General features: G+C 35.6%; 1 protein-coding gene across 1 annotated transcript in view; it reads right to left on the bottom strand.

Annotated features, from left to right (window-relative positions):
- Positions 1–2,625: 2,625 nt before the first annotated feature.
- The window catches only part of LOC141686017 (uncharacterized), an 80,775-nt gene continuing 62,658 nt past the window's right edge, over positions 2,626–20,742 (bottom strand). Inside the window, exons 4-8 of the mRNA XM_074491083.1 lie at positions 4,530–4,743; positions 4,348–4,431; positions 4,139–4,207; positions 3,456–3,539; positions 2,626–2,928 (exon numbers count right to left, since the gene is read on the bottom strand). Of these exons, the coding sequence (XP_074347184.1) occupies positions 2,908–2,928; positions 3,456–3,539; positions 4,139–4,207; positions 4,348–4,431; positions 4,530–4,743 (472 nt within the window). The 3' untranslated portion in view covers positions 2,626–2,907. The remainder of the gene's footprint in view (positions 2,929–3,455; positions 3,540–4,138; positions 4,208–4,347; positions 4,432–4,529; positions 4,744–20,742) is intronic.

Consider the following 20,742-nt stretch of genomic DNA (forward strand, 5'->3'; position numbering starts at 1 on the left):
CTGACTTTCAGCTTCTCTTAATGTTCCGACGGATGATGCACTTTGTGTCCTGATGGATGAAGCTGATTGTCTCCCGACGGATAAGGCAGTTTGTCTCCCGATGGATGAAGCATTTTTGCATTATCCTATTTACTGTTTCTTGATCACTTTCATCATCACTGTCATCACTAATCATCTCCACATTATTAAACTTGAGGCTTTCATGGAAATCTCCATCTTGCAGTCCTTCAATCTTTTTGTCATCAAACACAACATGTATTGATTCCATAAAAATGTTAGTTCTTAGATTGTAGACCCTATAAGCCTTTCCCACAGCATATCAAACAAAAATTCCTACATCTGCTTTAGCATCAAACTTCCTATGTTGATCAGTTTGATTCCTCAAGATAAAACATTTGCAGCCAAAGACATGAAGAAAATTTAGAGTTGGTTTCTTGTTCTTGAACAATTGGTAGGGTGTCATACACTTTGCTTGATTAATCAAAAAAATATTCTGAGTGTAGCAGGCAGTATTCACAGCTTCAGTCCAAAAATATGTTGGTAACTTTGATTCTTAAAGCATTGTCCTTGCAGCTTTAATAAGAGATATGTTCTTTCTTTCCACTACTCCATTTTGTTGTGGAGTTCTTGCTGCAGAAAACTCATGCATAATCCCATTCTCTTCACAAAATGATTTTATCACAAAATTCTTAAACTCTGTTCCATTGTCACTCCTGATTCTTCTTACTTTAAAATCAGGATGATTGTTGACTTGCCTTATGTGATTGATGATGATTTCACTAGCTTCATCTTTAGACTTTAGGAAATATGTCTAAGAGAACTTTGAGAAATCATCCACAATTACTAGGCAAAATCTTTTCCTTGAGATGGACAACACATTGACTGGTCCAAATAAATCCATGTGTAGCAATTGCAAATGTTCTTCAATTATTGAATCAAGCTTCTTTCTGAATGATGCTTTGATCTGCTTTCCTTTTTGGAAAGCATCACACAATCCATCCTTAGAAAACTCCACTTGAGGAATGCCTCTAACAAGTTCTTTCTTGACAAGCTCATTCATGGTTTTGAAGTTTAGATGGGATAGCATCTTGTGCCATAGCCAACTTTCATCTTGACGTGCTTTACTGAGAAGACAAGTGACAGATTCTGCATTAGATGAGTTGAAATCAGCTAGATACACATTTCCTTTTCTCACTCTAGTGAGAACCACTTTGTTGCTTCTTTTGTTTGTCATAACACAGGCTTCTGAATTGAAGGTTACTGAATTACCCTTATCACAAAGCTGGTTGATACTCAACAAATTGTGCTTGAGACCATCCACTAGGGCAACCTCTTCAATGATGACATTGTCTTTTGAAATCAAGCCATATCCCACAGTATAATCTTTGCTGTCATCTCCAAAAGTAATACTTGGGCCAGCTCTTTCCTTAAACTCTATGAGCAGGGTAGAATCTCCAGTCATGTGCCTTGAACAACCACTTTCCATATACCAAAGATTCTTTCTGTTTCCTTGTACACATCAAAACCAAATCAAGTTGATTTTGGTACCCAAGTTTCCTTGGGTCCTGCCTTGTTAGCTTTCTTTTTTGGTTTCTTAGGTTTAATTTCAGTTGACATGGGAATTTCTGATTCACCTTTAGTCATTTGAGTTGGACTTTGAAACCAGTCATTAGAACATAATTATCATGCACATTTTGATTAACAGGAAAAGTCATGCTATTTGCAAACATGTTATTCCCGTAAGACATGCTAAATGGCATTTGAGGCATACCAAATGCAGCATAACACTACTAGAAATATGGGATCAGACATCGGTTCAGAACCGATGTTAAAAAAAAATCTGAACCGATGTCTTCGCGTGTGATGTTAAATATCATCAGTCTTTGACATCGGTTAATAGCCGATGTCTATTACAGTGCTATACATCGGTTTTAAGATTAAATGTGATGTCTTTGTAACAAATTTAAGCTTATATTACAGTATTTCTAGGTGAATATGAATATATTATGAGGTATTTATCCATTAAAACTTGATATCTACAAGCTCTAAAAGGCATTTATTAAAATTCTTTCGAACAAACCGATGTGAAATGCCAGATCAGACATCGGTTAGATTAGTTGCCCGATGTGAAATGTCTGATCAGACATCGGTTAAATTAGCCCCCCGATGTGAAATGATGAATAGGACATGGGTGTTCTTCACAAAACCAATGTTAAATCTTTTTGTTTAACATCAGCCAATTTCTATAACCGATGTTACTTGACTTAAAATACATTGAGTTTTTTCAGAACCGATGTCAAATGACTATTACACATCGGTTTTTTTAGTTCTTTTTTATTTAATATTATTTCATATGATGTCTTTTGTACATTTTTTACATCGATTTGCATGTACCATTGTGATGTTAATGTTCTGTATATTGCATGCCATCCTGGTACTATTTATAACCACAGGGAACCAAAATAATGCAACATCCAACAAAAAACATCCAAATAGAAACATAAAGGTACTCATCCAAATTACAAGTCTAATACCAAAATATTACTCATACCATACTATACATTTCAAATAAATACAAGCATTTCATTAGTCAACTCATACAATACTAAATTTTTAGTACCCTATTCTTAAATTCCGACAACTCCATCCAATTTAGCCAACCAACCCAATTCCGACAAACTAAAGAAGAGCATGACTTCTATATGATCAAACCAAAGAGCAGCAAATCAACCTTGCAGGCCGATGATACCTAAATCAGTGACTGATAGACCTTGATACATGAACTTAGAAATCATAGACAGAAGGCCTTTATAAATTCCTGCTGAATCAATTACCTGCCCCACGTCAGAAGAAACACCTGATAGGTGGATATTAGTGTCATTTACTTGTCCATTTGATCCAACAACTTTAACCCTCTGATTTTTTCCTCTGAAAATATTAAAAACAAACGTTTACGTGAAGCTGTAGCTACAATTGACTAAGGGATAAGGGAATCTGAGACTAACGGACTGAGAAAAGATGTTCAAAAGCTCTTATGGAAAAACAAAATGAAATTTCCCAATACTTGTGACAGGGAGTTTAACATATTAATATGGTTTCACCTAACATCTGTTATTTAGTTTAATTAGTTGACGTATATAGAATCCAAGTAAACTTTATGATATCAAGTTTACAATATATTTCCTGTATCAGGATTACCTAGCAACGGAATGAGCAGTTTCAAAGAAACTTCATTATCTATATGACCTAAAGCATAAACATAAATATCTCTAGTGAAACAGAGAGAATAAGAAGGGTTGTAAAATGACAAGGAAATCCATTTTAAATATCTTTATACATTCCCATTTTTTTTAACAGAGGTCAGAAATATGCGTCTAATAGTGCTCAAACATGAAATACAGAGATGGTGAAGAAAATGCCGGTATGATGTTATCTCGTAGTTAAAAACAACCAACCTTTCCAGTTCTAGCAATTTCTCTAATTCCAAACTTGCTTAGATTTCTTTGCACTGCAACCATCTTTCCAGGATCACCAGTTACCTGGATCGATATAAGTACTTTGAGGATTAATAAGTACACAAAACCTTCTGTGCATGAACGTAATTAACTGTTTATTTTGTACATGTCCTCGTAAATCATAATAGTAATACTGTGGAAAAGTAGATGCCCAATCAAGTCTTTGAATAGATTCCACTAGTGTAGATTTGTCAATATGATTTTGACATGAGACAAATATCATAACAGTTAAACATTTTAAATTCCTGTTACTTAGAAATGGTAAAAAAACCCAGATTATTTTTAAAACTCGAGGGGTATAAGCTACTTCTAGTCAAACCATGAGATGATTTCCCATGTCCAACATTGGTAGCTTCTTGTTCCCCATATGAGGGTAACAAGAGATAAATAACCCCAAAAAAAAATTACAAATGCCCTTTTACATGATGGTGGTGGTAACATGGGTGGTGAGGCTCTGTTAGATAGATGAATTTTAAATCGGTTGAAGACTATAAAAACTGATCACTAAACTACAATGTCCAGTGTCTAGACATGTATAGAAATCATTTTAAATATATTGATTGTACCAAAAGACTTGGGCTCGCTGCACATTTGATACATGAATTAAGTGCATTAGAAATTACCTCAATTGTCAACGAATGCTCTGAAATGTCCACAACTATTGCTCTGAATATGTCCACTAACCATATGACCTAAAGCATAAACAGAAATAGCTCTAGTGAAACATAGAGAAAAAGAAGGGTTGTGAAATGACAGGGACTTCCATATAGCAACTTCATTATCCTGTTGTTGGTAATAATATTTATTGTTTAGCAACATCAGTACTAATTACCTCTGCCCGATACTTTGGGTCTGCATTAATCTTTATGAGCATTAGTTCACGCTCTACCTGTGGCTCTTGTGAAAGATCTTCAACCTGGATAATGAATCATAAAGGTTATCAACTGGATAGCACTGAAGCATGTAAATACTAACATATGCTGTGCAACTGCATACAAATATTAGCTTAACGACCTTCAAAACATTAACGAGCTTCTGTAGCTGTTCCATCACTTGTTGTAACACCTTTTCAGTACCCGACACAACTATAGTAAAGAGAGCCTTGTCTTTATTCAATCCAACAGCAAGAGACTTAATGTTATACCCTCTTCGTGCAAAGACTCCTGCAATCCGATTTATCATTACACTTTCATCACCAACAAAAACCGAAATTGAGTGGCGCCTCACCCTGAATGAATAATGTAGAAAAATAATTGACAAAAGTTGTATTCACATCAATATATTCTGTATTATCTAAACCATACGGATTTCCCCCTATATTTATGCAAAGCATACGGTATGCAGATTACAAATCTTACTTAAAACGGGTATTTTATTAGATGCTTGTGATTTAGTTTTTGATGCAGCAAGTAGACAGAAACAACTCTTAATTGTTGTTGATCTAGTAGCGTGGCTTGCAAAAAGCGCTCCGATCATCATGTTAATTAGTTAGGTTGTCATTGTCCACCTGGACCTTGATCAACCCAAAGAAGTATTAAGAGTAAAGGAAACTAACCTGTAGTATCAGCTAGAAAGATGCCACCGTGCAGTTGAACTACCCAAACGATCAACTGCTTACTACGCTTACTACGTCCAGTAACAATGCTTCTTTCTCTTATTTGTCACCAAACCCCCAAAAAAACAGAACATAAATCCTCCAAAAATCAAGAAAACTATTTCTTTTATTTATCACCAAACCCCAACAACAGTACATAAAACCCCCAAAAAACCAAGCATAATGTTTCTTATATACATCCACAAAAGAAAAGATGTAAAAAGGAGAATATACCTCCAGAAAAGTTCCAAGCTCTAAAGATCTGTGAACCTACAGATGCTCAAAAACCTTGAAGTTCCAAATGTCCTTTCAAGCTCCAAATCCTGTACTTAAATATATGTTACTAGTTTGAAGCTCAATTTGAAGCTCCAAAACTTGAATTTGAATTGGGGCTTAAATTAGGGTTTATGCGACAAGAGAGAAAGAGATGAGTGAGTGAGATTTTTAAGGTATGAGAGAAAGAGCGGAGAGATGAGAGAGATGAGTGTTGAAAGAGAGAAGAGAGATGAGAGAGATGAGTGATGAAAGAGACGGTGAGAGAGATGAGGTTCATAGGAGAGAGGAGAGAAGGAGGGGAAAGAGGTGAGAGATATTTTGGAAAAGGGGGGAATTAAAAGTTTTTGTTAAAATTAAGGGGGGAAGTGTCTTAAAACAGTGGGGGAAAGATAAGTAAATTTTTATTTTTTTAAAAGTGGTCGTAGACAACGGTCAACAAAATTAGCCGATGTCACAGTTCCAACCATATATTTGACCTTTTTTATTTTTGAACATAGACAACGGTTGGTATGGGAAACCGATATCAGTATATCTATTCAACATCGCTTATTGATAAACCGATGTTAAACAAACTTTTAACATCGGGTGCATTAGATGCCGTTGTCTAAGCACCGATGTCATATCTACTATTTCTAGTAGTGTAATAAGGATTAGGTGCAAATGGCATATTAGCAAATTGTGCATTCCTATTCTGAGTAGACATAACATTCATAGGCATGGTAGGCATAGCAGTCATGTTGGGAAAAGTGGGAGGTACAGATATAGGAGTAGGCATGGCAAGTTTGCAATTAACAGACAAGTGATAAACACTACCACACTTAACACAGATTTTTCTTGGAGCATATTTATCTGGTGTGTAGTTATTATGTTTGTTAATTCCTACTTTCCCATTTCTATTGTTTTTCTTTTTAGCTTCTGCTTTAACCTCAATCTTTTCTAATCTGTCATTCAATTGCTTGATGGACAGATGACCAACATTAACTTTCTTCTCCTTCTTCACTTGACTTGATTCTCCTGGAACAAAGTTTTTGAAAACTGATCCATATTTCTCATTCAGCTTGGCAAGCTTAGCTTTCCTCACAGGTTTATTCACAGCCGACATATGTGGCTCTTTGTCACCCGACATATAATCCTTTTGATTATCCGACGGATGATTCTCATCATCCGTCGAGTCCACATCTGTCAAAAATCCTTCAACCATGTTGGATTCCAGTTTCTCCTTACTTTTTTTCCAGGCTGCATCACAAAAGGACTCAATACCTTGAACTTTAGTGATTTAAGCATGGACATCTCTGGATGATTTCCCTGCTTTAATCACTTCCTGTTCTCGTTCAAGCTGCTTCTTTAAAATCTCTTCCTTCTTCAAGGACTCAGTTAATTCATCATTAGCAATCTTACACTCAATTCTCAAGTTTTCAAATTTAATAAACTGATACTCTAGCATATTGTTTCTCTCACTTAAAAAGCCATTATTTCTTTAATTTTAGCATTTTCCTTAGTGAGGGACTTAAGTGTAACACGCAAGTGATATAATTCTGTGGACATTTCATTGATTGTATCATTACACTCAACTTTAGATAAATGTGCTAGGTTAGTGGTGATTACCTGATTACTTGAAGAACTTGTTTCTGTTTCATCAGATTTTGCCATCAGGGCTAGGTTGACATAGCTTGTTTCTTCATCTTCATCCAATCCATCAGCTGCCCAGTCATTTTCTTGTGTAATGTAAGCCCTTTCCTTTTGCTTGAGCAACTCAAAGTATTTTTGTTTATAATCAACAGGCTCAAATTTCTTCTTGCTAGAATCTGATCTAGACTCACTGGAAAAATGCCCAGCCAAGTCACATCTGAAACATTCGAATTTGGATTTATCCACCATGTTTCTACTTGGATTGGCAGCTCCAAAGTTCTTTTTGAACTTGAGCTTGGAAAATCTTCTGGAAAGAAATGCTAAATGTTCATCAATATCATCCATATCATCTTAGCTCAAATGATCTTCATTTTCAGCTACCTTCATCTCTTTCTCCTTCTCTAACTCAGCAACCAGTGCTATGGACCCTCCTTTCTTCCTTCCTTTCTCCATCCTCTCATCTTGCTCTATTTCAAGCTCATAAGTTTTCAGGATGCCATACAGTCTCTCCAAGGTGAACTCCTTGTAATCCTGTGAATTTCTCAATGAGACTCTCATTGGTTTCCACTCTTTTGGAAGAGATCTAAGGAACTTGAGGTTAGAGTCTTTTGTTTGATAGACTCTTCCATGCAACTTCAGAGCATTTAGTAGTTTTTAAAATCTACTAAAAATATCAGTGAGAGACTCACTATCTTCATAGTATAAGAGCTCATATTGCTGAATTAGCAGCTGCATCTTATTCTCCCTTACTTGCTCAGTACCATCACAAATAATTTAGATAGTGTCCCAAACCTCCTTGGCTGTTTTCTAGTTAATGATGTTATCAAACATATCACCATCAACTCTATTGAGCAATATATTCATGGCCTTCTTGTCTTTCCTGACTTGCTCAATATCAGGGTCTGACCATTCATGCCTTGGTTTTGGAACAGATGGCTCATTGCCAGTTGCAGCTCTCATTGATACATGAGAACCTCTCTCTATGCAATACACATAGGCCTCATCTTGGGAAAGAAGATGTAGGTACATCTTCACCTTCCAGTGGTGATAATTATCTTTATCCAAAAAAGGAATCTTAACTCCAACATCCTTCTTGTTCATCTTGCTATTTGTTGTGATCATTACACTCTTTGTACTTCAAGAGCTTGCTCTGATACCAATTATTATTCCCTAACAATACAACAAGAATTATAGAAGAGGGGTTGAATGTAATTCTGGCTTCTTTTTCAAGATTTTAAAACAGTTCTTACTTGATAATATATAAGTGTTTGATTTGCAGAGTACGGAATGAATACTTTATATGAATCAAAACACAAAGTAGTAAAAACACAAGTTTTTAAAAAATTTTGGTGGATTTGAAAGTATCCACCAGAGATATATATATATATATATATGTTAGGAATATGTTGTGTACTTGATGATAAGCTAAACAAAACACCTTAGTAGATTTAACTTAGTGAATTTTGTAGCACCCGACGGATGATCAATTATAGTCCTGACGGATGATTCAATATAGTCTTGATGGATGACTAATTGATATCTGTCGGGTGAGTAGCTTATGTAACAATAGGTACTGTAGCACATTTCTGCAAACAACTTTGTATAGATTCTGTAGTAGCTTATGAATTATGTAAAATGCTAGTAGATGTGCAGAATAGGTTGATTAAATGTAAATATAAGATGTCTTGTAATTCTACACAAATAAAATGAAGTCAAGTGATAAATGGCTACCCGAAGGATGATCAATAAAGTTACCCGACGGATGATCAACAAGGCTACCCGACGCATAACAAGCATAAACCCGACGGATGGTCAATTCAAATATCTGTTGACAGTGACAACTCAGTCACATGCGTCGAGTGTTTTCAAAAGGAATGTGGCAGCCTGTTTAGCAAGGTTTCGAGAACAAAGAAGCATTACCATTTCCATGCAAGTTATGAAGATTTTCAAAGATGCTGGAATAGAGTAGTGAAGCAACATGAAATTAGACTTGATAGGTTTTGCTTTATTATCTTGTCTTATTATCATGTAAACTTGGTGATATATAAACCAAGTGTAGCAAGTAGAGAAAATAACAAATAGACTAAGCAAAAACAATTTTTCAGAGAAACATTTGTAAGCTGTATCCTGTAGCATTTCTCTGTAAGTTTAGTTGTTCACTTGTAAAGCAGATGTGAGCTATTCAAGCTTCACAGGGTTCTCTTGATATATATATATATATATATATATATATATATCTGGTGGATACATTTAAATCTACCAGAAAGTTTTAAAGACTTGAGTTTATATTACTTTATGTTTGATTAACTTAACTCTGTATTTCGTACTTTGCAAATCAAACAGTTAGAAATAAATTGAGTTTGAACCATTTTTCATAAATCTAAAAAAGGAGCCAGAATTACATTCAACCCCCCTCCTTCTGTAATTCTTGTTGTATTGTTAGGGATTAACAATTGGTATCAGAGCAAGCTCTTGAAGTACAAAGAGTTTAAAGATCACAACAAAAGAGCAAGATCAACAAGAAGGATGTTGGAGTCAAGATTCTATTTCTGGACAAAGACAATTATCACCACTGGAAGGTGAAGATGCACCTACATCTTCTTTATCAAGATGAGACCTATGTGGATTGCATAGAGAAAGGCCCTCATGTACCAATGAGAGTTGCAACAGGGAATGAACCATCTGTTCCCAAGCCTAGGCATGAATGGTCAGATCCTGATATTGAGCAAGTTAGGAAAGACAAGAAGGCCATGAATATATTATTTAATAGAGTTGATGGTGATATGTTTGATAACATCATTAACTGCAAAACAGCCAAGGAGGTTTGGGACACAATTCAGATTATCTGTGATGGTACTGAGCAAGTAAGGGAGAATAAGATGCAGCTGCTAATTCAGCAATATGAGCATTTTCATTGTGAAGATAGCGAGTCTCTCACTGATATTTTTAGTAGGTTTCAAAAACTACTAAATGCTCTGAAGTTGCATGGAAGAGTCTATCAGACAAAAGACTCCAATCTCAAGTTCCTTAGATCTCTTCCAAAGGAATGAAAACCAATGACAGTCTCATTGAGAAACTCTCAAGATTACAAGGAGTTTACTTTGGAGAGACTGTATGGCATCATGAAAACTTATGAGCTTGAAATAGAACAAGATGAGATGATGGAGAAAGGAAGGAAGAAAAAAGGGTCCATAACACTGGTTGTTGAGTTGGAGAAAGAGAAAGAGGTGAAGGTAGAAGCTTTTGAGTCTACTTCAAAGGTCTGTGAAAACAAGGGCAAGGGGCTGGTAGCTGAAAATGAAGATTCTTTGAGCCAAGATGATATGGATGATATTGATGAACATCTTGCATTCCTTTCCAGAAGATTTTCCAAGCTGAAGTTTAAGAAGAACTTTGGAGCAGCTAAGCCAAATAGAAACATGGTGGATAAATCAAAATTCAAATATTTCAAATGTGGCTTGGCAGGGCATTTTGCCAGTGAATATAAAAAGTCAGATTCCAGCAAGAAAATTTTTGAGCATGTGGATTATAAACAGAAGTATTTTGAGTTGCTCAAACAAAAGGAAAGGGCTTTTATTACACAAGAAAATGTGTTAGGTCACACAACACTGTAGAAGGGGGTTGAATATAGTGTGTATACAATCAAATCGATTTAACACAAGTATGTAACAAAGATCAAGTATATTGAATAAACTTTGTTACAATAAGAACTATTGTTCTCTCTCAGTGATGAACAAATATCACTAAGAGCTGCTAAGTTACAATGTATAATCTTCTCGATAATGATAACACATATAGTATAAACCCAAAGTCTATGTTTATATAGTACACAGTTACAAGATAACTTCTAATTGATATGGAATACAATTCTGTCTCCTAAAATATATCAATCAGATATCTTCTACAAGTCTTCCAGTCTTCTAACTCTTTCCATGCATATCTTCTTTTATTTAGTCTCGATCTTCTACTGTAAATCAGCTTCCTTCCTTATATGAAAGTCTTCCCGCACTTAAGTTCTGATATGACCTTAAGTTCTGATATTAAGTTCTAACTTCCAGTAAGTCCTGATTTCCATAAGTCCTGATATGTCCTGTTTATTAAGATCTGAAAACTAAACATGAAACATATTAGACATGACATCTCAAATATATCTAACAATCTCCCCCAGCTTGTAAATTATGCAAAATATACAAGTTAATAGATTTGATGATGTCAAAAACATTTAAGTACAAATGCAATAAGAGTTTAACTAGATAACTAACTACAACTTACAGTCCTTGTAGCTTTTACCAATTTCACTGAGTCAATCTGAATCCATAATGATTCTTGACAAAGCTTGATATCAGCTTTTCTTCTTTAATCCTCAGGACTTGAGAGAGTGTAGTCTTGACTTGCTTCATCTCTTCATTCTAACTTCCAATCTGATAGATTGCAGTCCTTAAAGCAGAGATATGGTTTCTTTCTAAACCATCATTCAATCTTATTACCCTAGGATGAGAAGAATCTTCATTGTAGCATAGACATTTCCCTCAGAATCACTTTAAGCTGAGCAGAATTCTTCTTCATTGGAGTTTTACTTCCATCATTTTCAATAATACTAGGAATGAATTATGTAACTCTTGAACCATAAATTCTTGCTTTATCTCTGATGGTCTTCAATATGAAGTTTAACCATCTCCTGGTAATATCAGACTTTACCTCTAAAAGGTAATAAAAGAATTGAAGTTCTTTCAAGGATTGTTCAGCACATCTGATTCTGATATCTGATATGTCCTTCCATCTTCAAGAAATAGAATCAGATTTTCCTTAACATTGTGCTTGTCATGAGCATCCAGTACCATCTGAACAGAGATAATCTTATCAAGATGTTTCTGTGTAACATCTTCAAGCGGTCAGTCAGTCAATAGAAATGAATCTCTAGTAGGAACTTCAAACCCTGTTTTAATCTTAGCTTCATCGGAACCTAGTCCAACTCTGTCTCTTGCTTCTCTGGAATTTAACCCAATAGTCATGAAATCTAGATAATAACTGGCTTTTCTTTGGATCTGATGGTTTGGAATTTTTCCATAGGAGTTTCTTTTTGTCAGCTACTTTCATCTTGTCCAAATCAACTTGAGCACTGTCAGAGGTTGAAGTCTTGATGATTTCATCAGAACTTGCTGTTTCTATTGTAGCTTGCAGTTCTTCACTCTGAACAACTTGAGCCTTGTTAGAGGTTGTCTTTGATTCTTTAGAAATCTTCCTTCTTTTCAGAGTTTGAACATCTTTATCTTCAGCAAGATTATCATCAGTAACTTGAACCATTTTGCACACTGGCTTAATCAGAATTTGAGGAATTTTCATCTCTAGTGGATTGGTTGGTTCATCAACTTTTCCTTTCCCTTTGGCTTTGGGATCAATCTCATATTGTGATCTTGTTTTGGCTTTAGATGCCTCAGAAATCGACTTCTCCTTGATCACAATGCCTTTTTCCTTAGGCCTTGGAGGTTCCTTTACAACAGAAGCTTTTGGCTTAAGGTTTGTCTTTTCAGCTTTAAATCTAGCTTCTTCCTCCTAGAGATTTTCTAAATCCATTCCTAGATTATTCTTTAGAAATAATCTTCTAGCAATTTCCTCATCAAGTGTATGAATCTTGGGATCTTTGTAGTAGACAGTAGTCTGCTTTCCCTTGAGCTTCAGAGTTTGCATAAACTTTTGAGAATCTTGACTTCCACCTTGTATTAGAACATCAGGCTTTGTCAGACTTTGCTTATCAGAACTTGATATCAGATTTTGAGTATTAGTACTTGCTATCAGATTTTGAGTTTGAGCAGCTTAAGAACTTGTCTTCTTTTGAGTAGACGATCTGCTTGTATCAGTAATTAGTTTCCTTGAAGAAACCTTGCTGTTCTGCTTTTTTCCTTGAACTTGACCTCTACCCTTGCTAGGGTTTCCGTGGTCATCAGCTTCATCATCTTTCTTCTTCAGTAATCACTTGAGCATTTGGACTTAACTAACTTATCCCCCTTTTTGGCATCATCTGATAGTAGGAGTGAGAGAAGAAGTTCAATTGAAGATTGGATTTCATCCAATTGAGCCTGTTGAGAAGCTTGATTAGCCAGAACCTCAGAGATTTGGGCCTGTTGCTTCTCTTAAGTTTTCTCAATTGCTTCTAATTTCTCAGAAATAGGTCTGATAAACCTCTTTTTACCAAGCTTGGTCTCCATATCTAGCTTTTCAGCTTTTTCAAGAAGCTTATCAACCTTTTCTTGAGTTTATGAGTGTAGACCTTGAAGGTTCTTGGTAGATAGAGCAGTGATCTTGAGCTGTGTCTTGATATCAGAATTTATCACAAGCTCATCAACTTTAGCAATGTGCTCTGTCAGAACTTTAGAGCTTTGAATGAAATCAGTTTCATTCCACTTATTGGTCCACTCTACTCCTCTATGAGTTTCTTCCCAAGGTACAGGAGCATCCTGTTCAACAAATTTCTTAACCAATGCTTCTTTTTCAAGTACAGGAGCTGGAGTATGTACTGAGACACAGTCTCTAGAACTTGATGAAGACTCATTATCCTCTGATAACACTACAGTGTTTGAGGCTATAGGAGTTTCTGATTCAATTTCATCTAAATTCTGATCTTCAGGTTCTTGATCCAGAATTGGTGTAGATGGTATCTCAGCATCAGATTTAAGATTGGAGAATGAGTTGGAGATGTCTGAGCTGCTGTTGGTGGAGCTTCCAGATAAAGAACATTTGGTATATTTAGATTGTGAATATCTATTTCAGAATTTGTAGCTTGTTTTTCAGCATCATCTGTAGCTTTAATAGGAGAGACAGGAAGTGTTGGCAGAGTATCTTGAGCTTGAATAGGGGATGGCAGAGCTTCAATTATAACAGGTTCTGATGAGATCAGAGATTCTTGATCCCCTTCCTCATCCTCAGTTGTATCCTCAGATGTAGGCTTAGCATTATACCTCTTTGCCCTTATTTTCTTCAATCTCCTTGCCAATGAAGGAGTTGCTTTAGATGCATCAGAACTTACAGTCCTCTTTCTTTTCAAGGAATCAGAATTTTGAGCTGCAATTTCTTTCTGAGAAGTGACATTCTCAGCTTCAACTATCACAGGTTCTGATGCATGAACCTGTGCTTCCTCTTCACTATCAGATTCATCTCTGAGAATCATTTTCCTTCTCTTTTGTGAAGGCTGAGGAACAGACTTTGTCCTCTTTGTCCTGGAAGGTGAAGGTCTGATAGTATGTGTTGATGATTGAGGTTGAGATGACTGTGTTGGTTTGAAATATGTCCTGATGGTAGGTTGTGGTTGTGGTTGAGTAGTTGTTGGTTGTGTAGTGGTTAGAGGTTCTGATGGAGGTTGGGATGGTTGGACATCAGGATATAGAGCAGTGTATGTGGATGGGTCAGAGTTTACCAAAAACTGTTTGACAGATTTTGGAATTTGGAGGGGTCTCAAAATAGTTTTCTTATTATCAGCATATAATAAGTCAGTAAAAGCTCTCGTAGAAATCTTAAATGGTTCAATTAACTCACTTGCTAATTGGGGTGCATCAGAACAACAAGAACTATAAATAAGCTGACAGAATCTAGCAAAATATACAGTGTTTCTATCTTCTGCCATCCTATCCCCAATAAAGCCTAAAACAGCATTTGCATAATCAAAATGAGTTTGATTTATGAGAGCATACCCGATTTGTTGACTGAGAAGTGGGATTGCATCAAAATTGGAGGACTTGTTTGCAAAAGTCCTGGTGATGCAGTCGAAGAAGAAACTCCATTCCCTCCTTATGTGAGGTCTTTTCAACTGTTCCAACTTCGCCAATGTCTTTTCATAGCCCAAACTAGCCATCATCTGCTGAAGGACTGGCTCCTCAAATATTGAGAATGTGCAGTTTTCGGGTAGATGAAGTGCTTGTCTAACTGTGGCCAAAGTCACCACATGAGCATCCTCCCATGTAGTAAAGACAATACTTGGGGACCCATTGGCACCACCATCATCATACACTCCCGACTTCTAGAACTCCAACACTTGAGTTCCTGAGAATGTGTCTGGTTGGGTCAGTGCATAACCTATCTCAGAGTTAGCGAGAAAGTCCAGAACGAAGTGAAGATCTGATGAGGCTTCACTCTTGCTAAGAATAACCAAGTAATTGTTGGGGACAAACTTTGCTCCATTGAAAATAATGTCTTTTGGTGCCATTTCTGTAAGAGATAAGTGAGAAAATATATTGTACACAAGGTGTTTGATAAAAGTCCTGTATGAAAAAGCTTCAGAGAATATTAGAAAGAGAGAGAATAAGAGAGATTAAGAATAGAAAAGTAGGTAAAAGATTAGAAAATCTTTTAACTCCCATATATATACTCTCTCCACTCAACAGTCCTTTTTAGAAGTAAAACTGACACTTTTACACCTGTCAGCTAGTAAATAGTTAAAGCAGAGTTAGTGGGCACGAGAAATAAGCAATAATTAACGTGCACATGCAGTTTTTCAAGACAAACACGTTTACCACTAACCCAAATGATTATGACTATTTTTATCTCACCTAATTATATTCTGATTAAATATTACCATTACAGTATTTACCACAAATAAGTCAAGTAAAGAATAATGCCACGTAAGCATAAGAGTTTCCATCAGAATATAATATCAGAACTTGACTATTGTCATATTTTAACAGTCATCAGAACATGGCTTCTGTACTCAAAAAGTGAATGTCTTTTTCTGTGATTCTTCATACAAAAACTGACTTGTTTCTTCAGAGTTTAATCATCAGAACTTCCATCAGAATTTGTCCTCAGAATTTATGCATATGATACTTAACTGTTTATCTGAAACAACTTGATCACCACAATAATTTTCATCATTCATATGGAGTGAGAGTGTGTGCATTAGCAAAATATCAGATAAAGATTAAAGTCTGATATACTTCAGTACATCTTAGAAATAAGGCATAACTAAGAAAAGTGCTTAAAATCTGTCATTAATAATGAAGTCTACTATAGGATAAATTTGCGCATAAGTCCACCTCAACTGTTTGTGCTCATTTTATGCAACTTTTAGAATTCTTTTTCACAGTGGATTCTCAGTGTAAATGAGTCACAACTGCTTATCATAATTTATGCTATTATCAGAGTATTTTTCCAGTAATCAAAGAATGTGAAAAGTCACCAAGAAAAAAATTATTTGCTTTTCTAATGCATATTACTTAATACCAGTAATGCACTTGGGTCTTCCCTTCCACATATTTACTCTAGATCTCAAAGGAGTACCTGACTTTAATTTTCTTTTCTTTTCTTTTCTTTTGATAAGTGAGGTTTATCAAGCATGTGGTTCATCCTTAAGATTTACTGACATCAGAATTTGACAGATAAGAAGCAAGAATCTAGTTTGTTACTTAGTAATAAGATACACAAAGTAAATTTGACTAAGCTCAAAATCAGAATTTGCTTGTGTTAATGAATTTCCACATAAATAACTAATTCAAACATGGGATTTCTAGTATGTTAAAGACTACTAGGTCAGCATCTAGCACATGTATCCTCATTGGATTGAATAGTCACATAACATTCAAATCACTATCAGAGTATATAGATCCACATCAGATAACAATCAGCATTTAATGTATTTCAATTTAAGCACATATTACATGAAGATAAGACAATATATAAACACTGATCATAAAGTCTGATGCATGAGAACAAAAACTAAGCAGATTTAGTGAAAGAACCTGAAACCATTCCAAGTTCATTTACCAGTCTTGTAAAAGTAGCTTCACATATTTGTTTTGTGAAGATATCTTGTAGTTGTTGATCTGTTGGAACAAAATACAATTCCATTTTACCTTCCATCACATGTTCCCTTATGAAATGGTACCTTATGCTGATGTGCTTTGTCATTGAGTGTTGAACTAGATTACTTGTCATAGCAATAGCACTTTGATTATCACAGTAAATAGGTATTTTAAAAAATTCTAACCCATAATCCAGTAACTGATTCTTCATCCAAAGAATTTGTGCATAACAGCTTCCTACAGCAATATATTTTGCTTCTGCAGTTGATGTGGAAATTGATTTATGTTTCTTGCAAAACCAAGAAACCAATCTGCTTCCAAGAAATTGGTAGCTTCCACAAGTGCTTTTCCTGTCTATTTTGCATCCTGCAAAATCTGCATCTGAGTAACTATTAGCTTAAAATCTGATTCTCTAGGATACCACAATCATAGATCAATTATACCCTTGAGGTACTTGAATTTTTTTTCACAGCTATTAGATGAGGTTCTCTTGGATCAGCCTGAAATCTTGCACACAGACAGGTAGCATACATGATATCAGGTCTACTTGCAGTTAAATAGAGTAAAAAGCCAATCATACCTCTGTAGTTAGTAATATCTACTGATGAACCAGTATCTTTATCTAACTTGGTTGCAGTGGCCATGGGAGTGGATGCAGTTGAACAGTCTTGCATTCCAAATTTCTTGAGTAAATTTCTGGTGTACTTGGATTGACAGATAAAAGTACCTTCTTCATTTTGCTTGACTTGAAGTCCCAGAAAATAGCTAAATTCTCCCATCATACTCATTTGATATCTTGACTGCATTAGCTTTGCAAATCTTTCACAGATCTTGGCATTTGTAGAACCAAATATGATATCATCAATATATATCTGTACCAAAAGTAAGTCCTTTCCATGGTTGAGGTAGAACAGTGTTTTATCAATTGTACCTCTGTGGAAACCACTTTCCAGAAGGAATTGAGCTAAAGTCTCATACCATGCTCTTGGAGCTTGCTTAAGGCCATAAAGTGCTTTGTCTAATCTGTAGACATGATTTGGAAATTTTGGATCTTCAAATCCAAGAGGCTGTTCAACATATACCTCTTCTTCCAATTATCTATTGAGAAAAGCACTTTTCACATCAATTTGAAAGAATTTAAATTTTTTTGTGAGCAGCATAAGCCAAAAAGATTCTTATGGCTTCCAATCTAGCAACGGGTGCAAATGTTTCATCATAATCAATACCCTCATATTGAGAGTATCCTTTAGCAACCAGCCTTGCTTTGTTCCTTGTAATTATTCCATCACTGTCAGTTTTGTTTCTGAACACCCACTTTGTGCCAACAACTGATCTGTTCTTTGGTCTTGGCACTAGCGTCCAGACTTTATTTCTTTCAAATTCATTTAACTCTTCCTGCATTGCTTGCACCCAATCAGCATCTTGAAGAGCTTCTTCCACTTTCTTTGGTTCAGTTTGAGATAGAAAAGAATGTTAGAGAAATTCATTTAATGTTGCAGTTCTAGTTCTGACACCTATTTCAGGATCTCCAATTATTAAGTCAGGTGTATGTGATTTGGTCCACTTCCTTGCAGATGGAAATTGATTTCTAGAACTGGATCCTCCCCCATGATCCATGTTGTCTCTATCAGCATTTTCTGATGCTCCCCCTGTAGTTATGCTCTCTGAGACTTCAATTGAGTTGGTTCCTTCAGGATTTGAAGAATCAGAGTTTCCAGAATTATCAGAGTTTGGCTCATCAGAACTTGAAGAGCCAGTGACATGTTCTGATGCTTCTTGAGAGTCTTGAGTTGTGGTAGGATCTTCAGCTTGCTCCCCCTGGAAAGGTGCATTTTCCTTTGGAGTTGTTACCACAGTTTAAATGACATCAGAACTTAACCTGTCAGAACTTACAGGATCAGAGTTTAAGTCATCAGAATTTACAGAATCAGAATATAAATCTTCATTTTCAAATCTCAGTTGATCATGATCATTGAAATCTTCAAGTCCAGTAATCTTCTTATCATCAAAAGATACATTGATAGATTCCATGACAACCCTTGTTCTTAAATTGTAGACTCTTAAGGCTTTTATGGAAAGTGGATATCCAACAAAAATTTCTTCATCAACTTTTAGATCAAATTTTGATAGCTGTTCAGGATGAATCTTAAGAACAAAACACTTACAACCAAATACATGAAAGTATTTCAGATTTGGCTTCTTTTTATTCACTATCTCATATGGTGTTTTTCCATGCTTGTTTATGAGTGTAGCATTCTGTGTAAAATAAGCAGTTTGCACAGCTTCAGCCCAAAAGTAGGTTAGTAGCTTTGCTTCATCAAGCATAGTTCGTGCAGCTTCAATGAGAGTCCTGTTCTTTCTTTTTACAACTCCATTTTACTGTGGAGTTCCAGGTGCAAAAAATTCCTGTTTGATTCCATGCTCTTTGCAGAACTTTTCAATGATTGAAATCTTGAACTCAGTGCCATTATCACTTCTTATAATTTTAATAGAATCTTTGACCAACTTATCCAGCTGTCTGACATGATCAGTTAGAGTAGATGCAGTTTCATTCTTCTTGTGCAAGAAATACACCCAAGTGTACCATGTGAACTCATCCACTATAACTATAGCATATTTCATCTTTGCAATAGAAATGACATTGACTGGACCAAATAGATCAACATGCAGTAAGTGATAAGGCTCAAGAATTGAGGATTCAGTTTTGCTCTTGAAAGAAGATTTTCTTTGTTTTGCCTTTTGACAAGAATCACAAAGGCCATCAGGAGCAAATACTGATGTTAGCAGTCCTCTCACAAGATCTTTCTTTACTAGCTCATTTATATTGTTGAAATTCAAATGAGGGAGTCTTTTGTGCCAATTCCAGCTTTCTTCAATTGATGCTCTACTCAACAGACAGATTGCATAACCATAAGAACTTGTTGAAAATCTGGCTTCATAAATGTTACCATGCTTGTAACCTTTCAAAACCACTTTACCTGTAGAATTGCTTACAACTTCACAGTATTCTTCAAAGAAATCCACATGATAACCTATGTCAAAGATTTGACTCACACTTAGCAGATTGTGTTTAAGTCCTGAGACAAGAGCTACTGATTCAATGATGACATTCGCAAGATTGATATTGCCATATCCCAGAGTTTTTCCCATGTTGCCATCTCCATAAAAAACTCCTGGGCCAGCTTTCTCCATAAAGTCTGATAGCAGGGCTTTATTTCCAGTCATATGTCCTGAACATCCACTGTCCAGCACTAGGATGTTTTTCCTGTAGCCCTGGAATCACAAAGACCACTAATGGTTAGTTTTAAGGACCCAGACTTGTTTGGATCCTTTGGCCTTTTTAATTTTGTTAGCATTTGCAGCGGATTTAATTTCAGAGTTTATGCTAACATGCTGTTTATCAAAACTTATATCAGACTTTGCATCAGACTTTACACTAGAAGGAATAATACTAACTTTCTTTAAGGAAGGTTTTATTTGATAATAATCATAGTACAAACTATGATATTCCTTACAAGTATAAAAGAAATGCCATAAACTACCACAATGAAAACAAGGATTTTGTGGCTTAAACCTAACAGACCGACTCTTAACTCCTGATCTAGGAGGTAAAGAGTTTATATTCTTATTCTCCTTGTAAAAAGAAGCAAGATAATTAGTGTTTCCACAGTTATAGCATTTCTTTCTAGGAGCATTAGGAACAGGTATATGATTATTGCTTTTGTTCACACCTTCCTTTCCAATCATATTTTTCCTACCTTTCTTTACCTTGTTGACATTCCTAATCTCTTTCAGCTTATGCTTAAGCTGCTTCTTTGTCATTAAGCCTATGTTTACTTGAGCTGGTTTATCCTGTTCTAATTTTTCAGAAGTTGACTTTTCCTTAACTTCTGTCACAGACTCTTTCATCTTTTCAGAATCAGACTTTACAGTTTTAGCT

This window comes from Apium graveolens, chromosome 9 (assembly GCF_009905375.1).
Source record: "Apium graveolens cultivar Ventura chromosome 9, ASM990537v1, whole genome shotgun sequence".
NCBI classification, from domain to species: Eukaryota; Viridiplantae; Streptophyta; class Magnoliopsida; order Apiales; family Apiaceae; genus Apium; species Apium graveolens.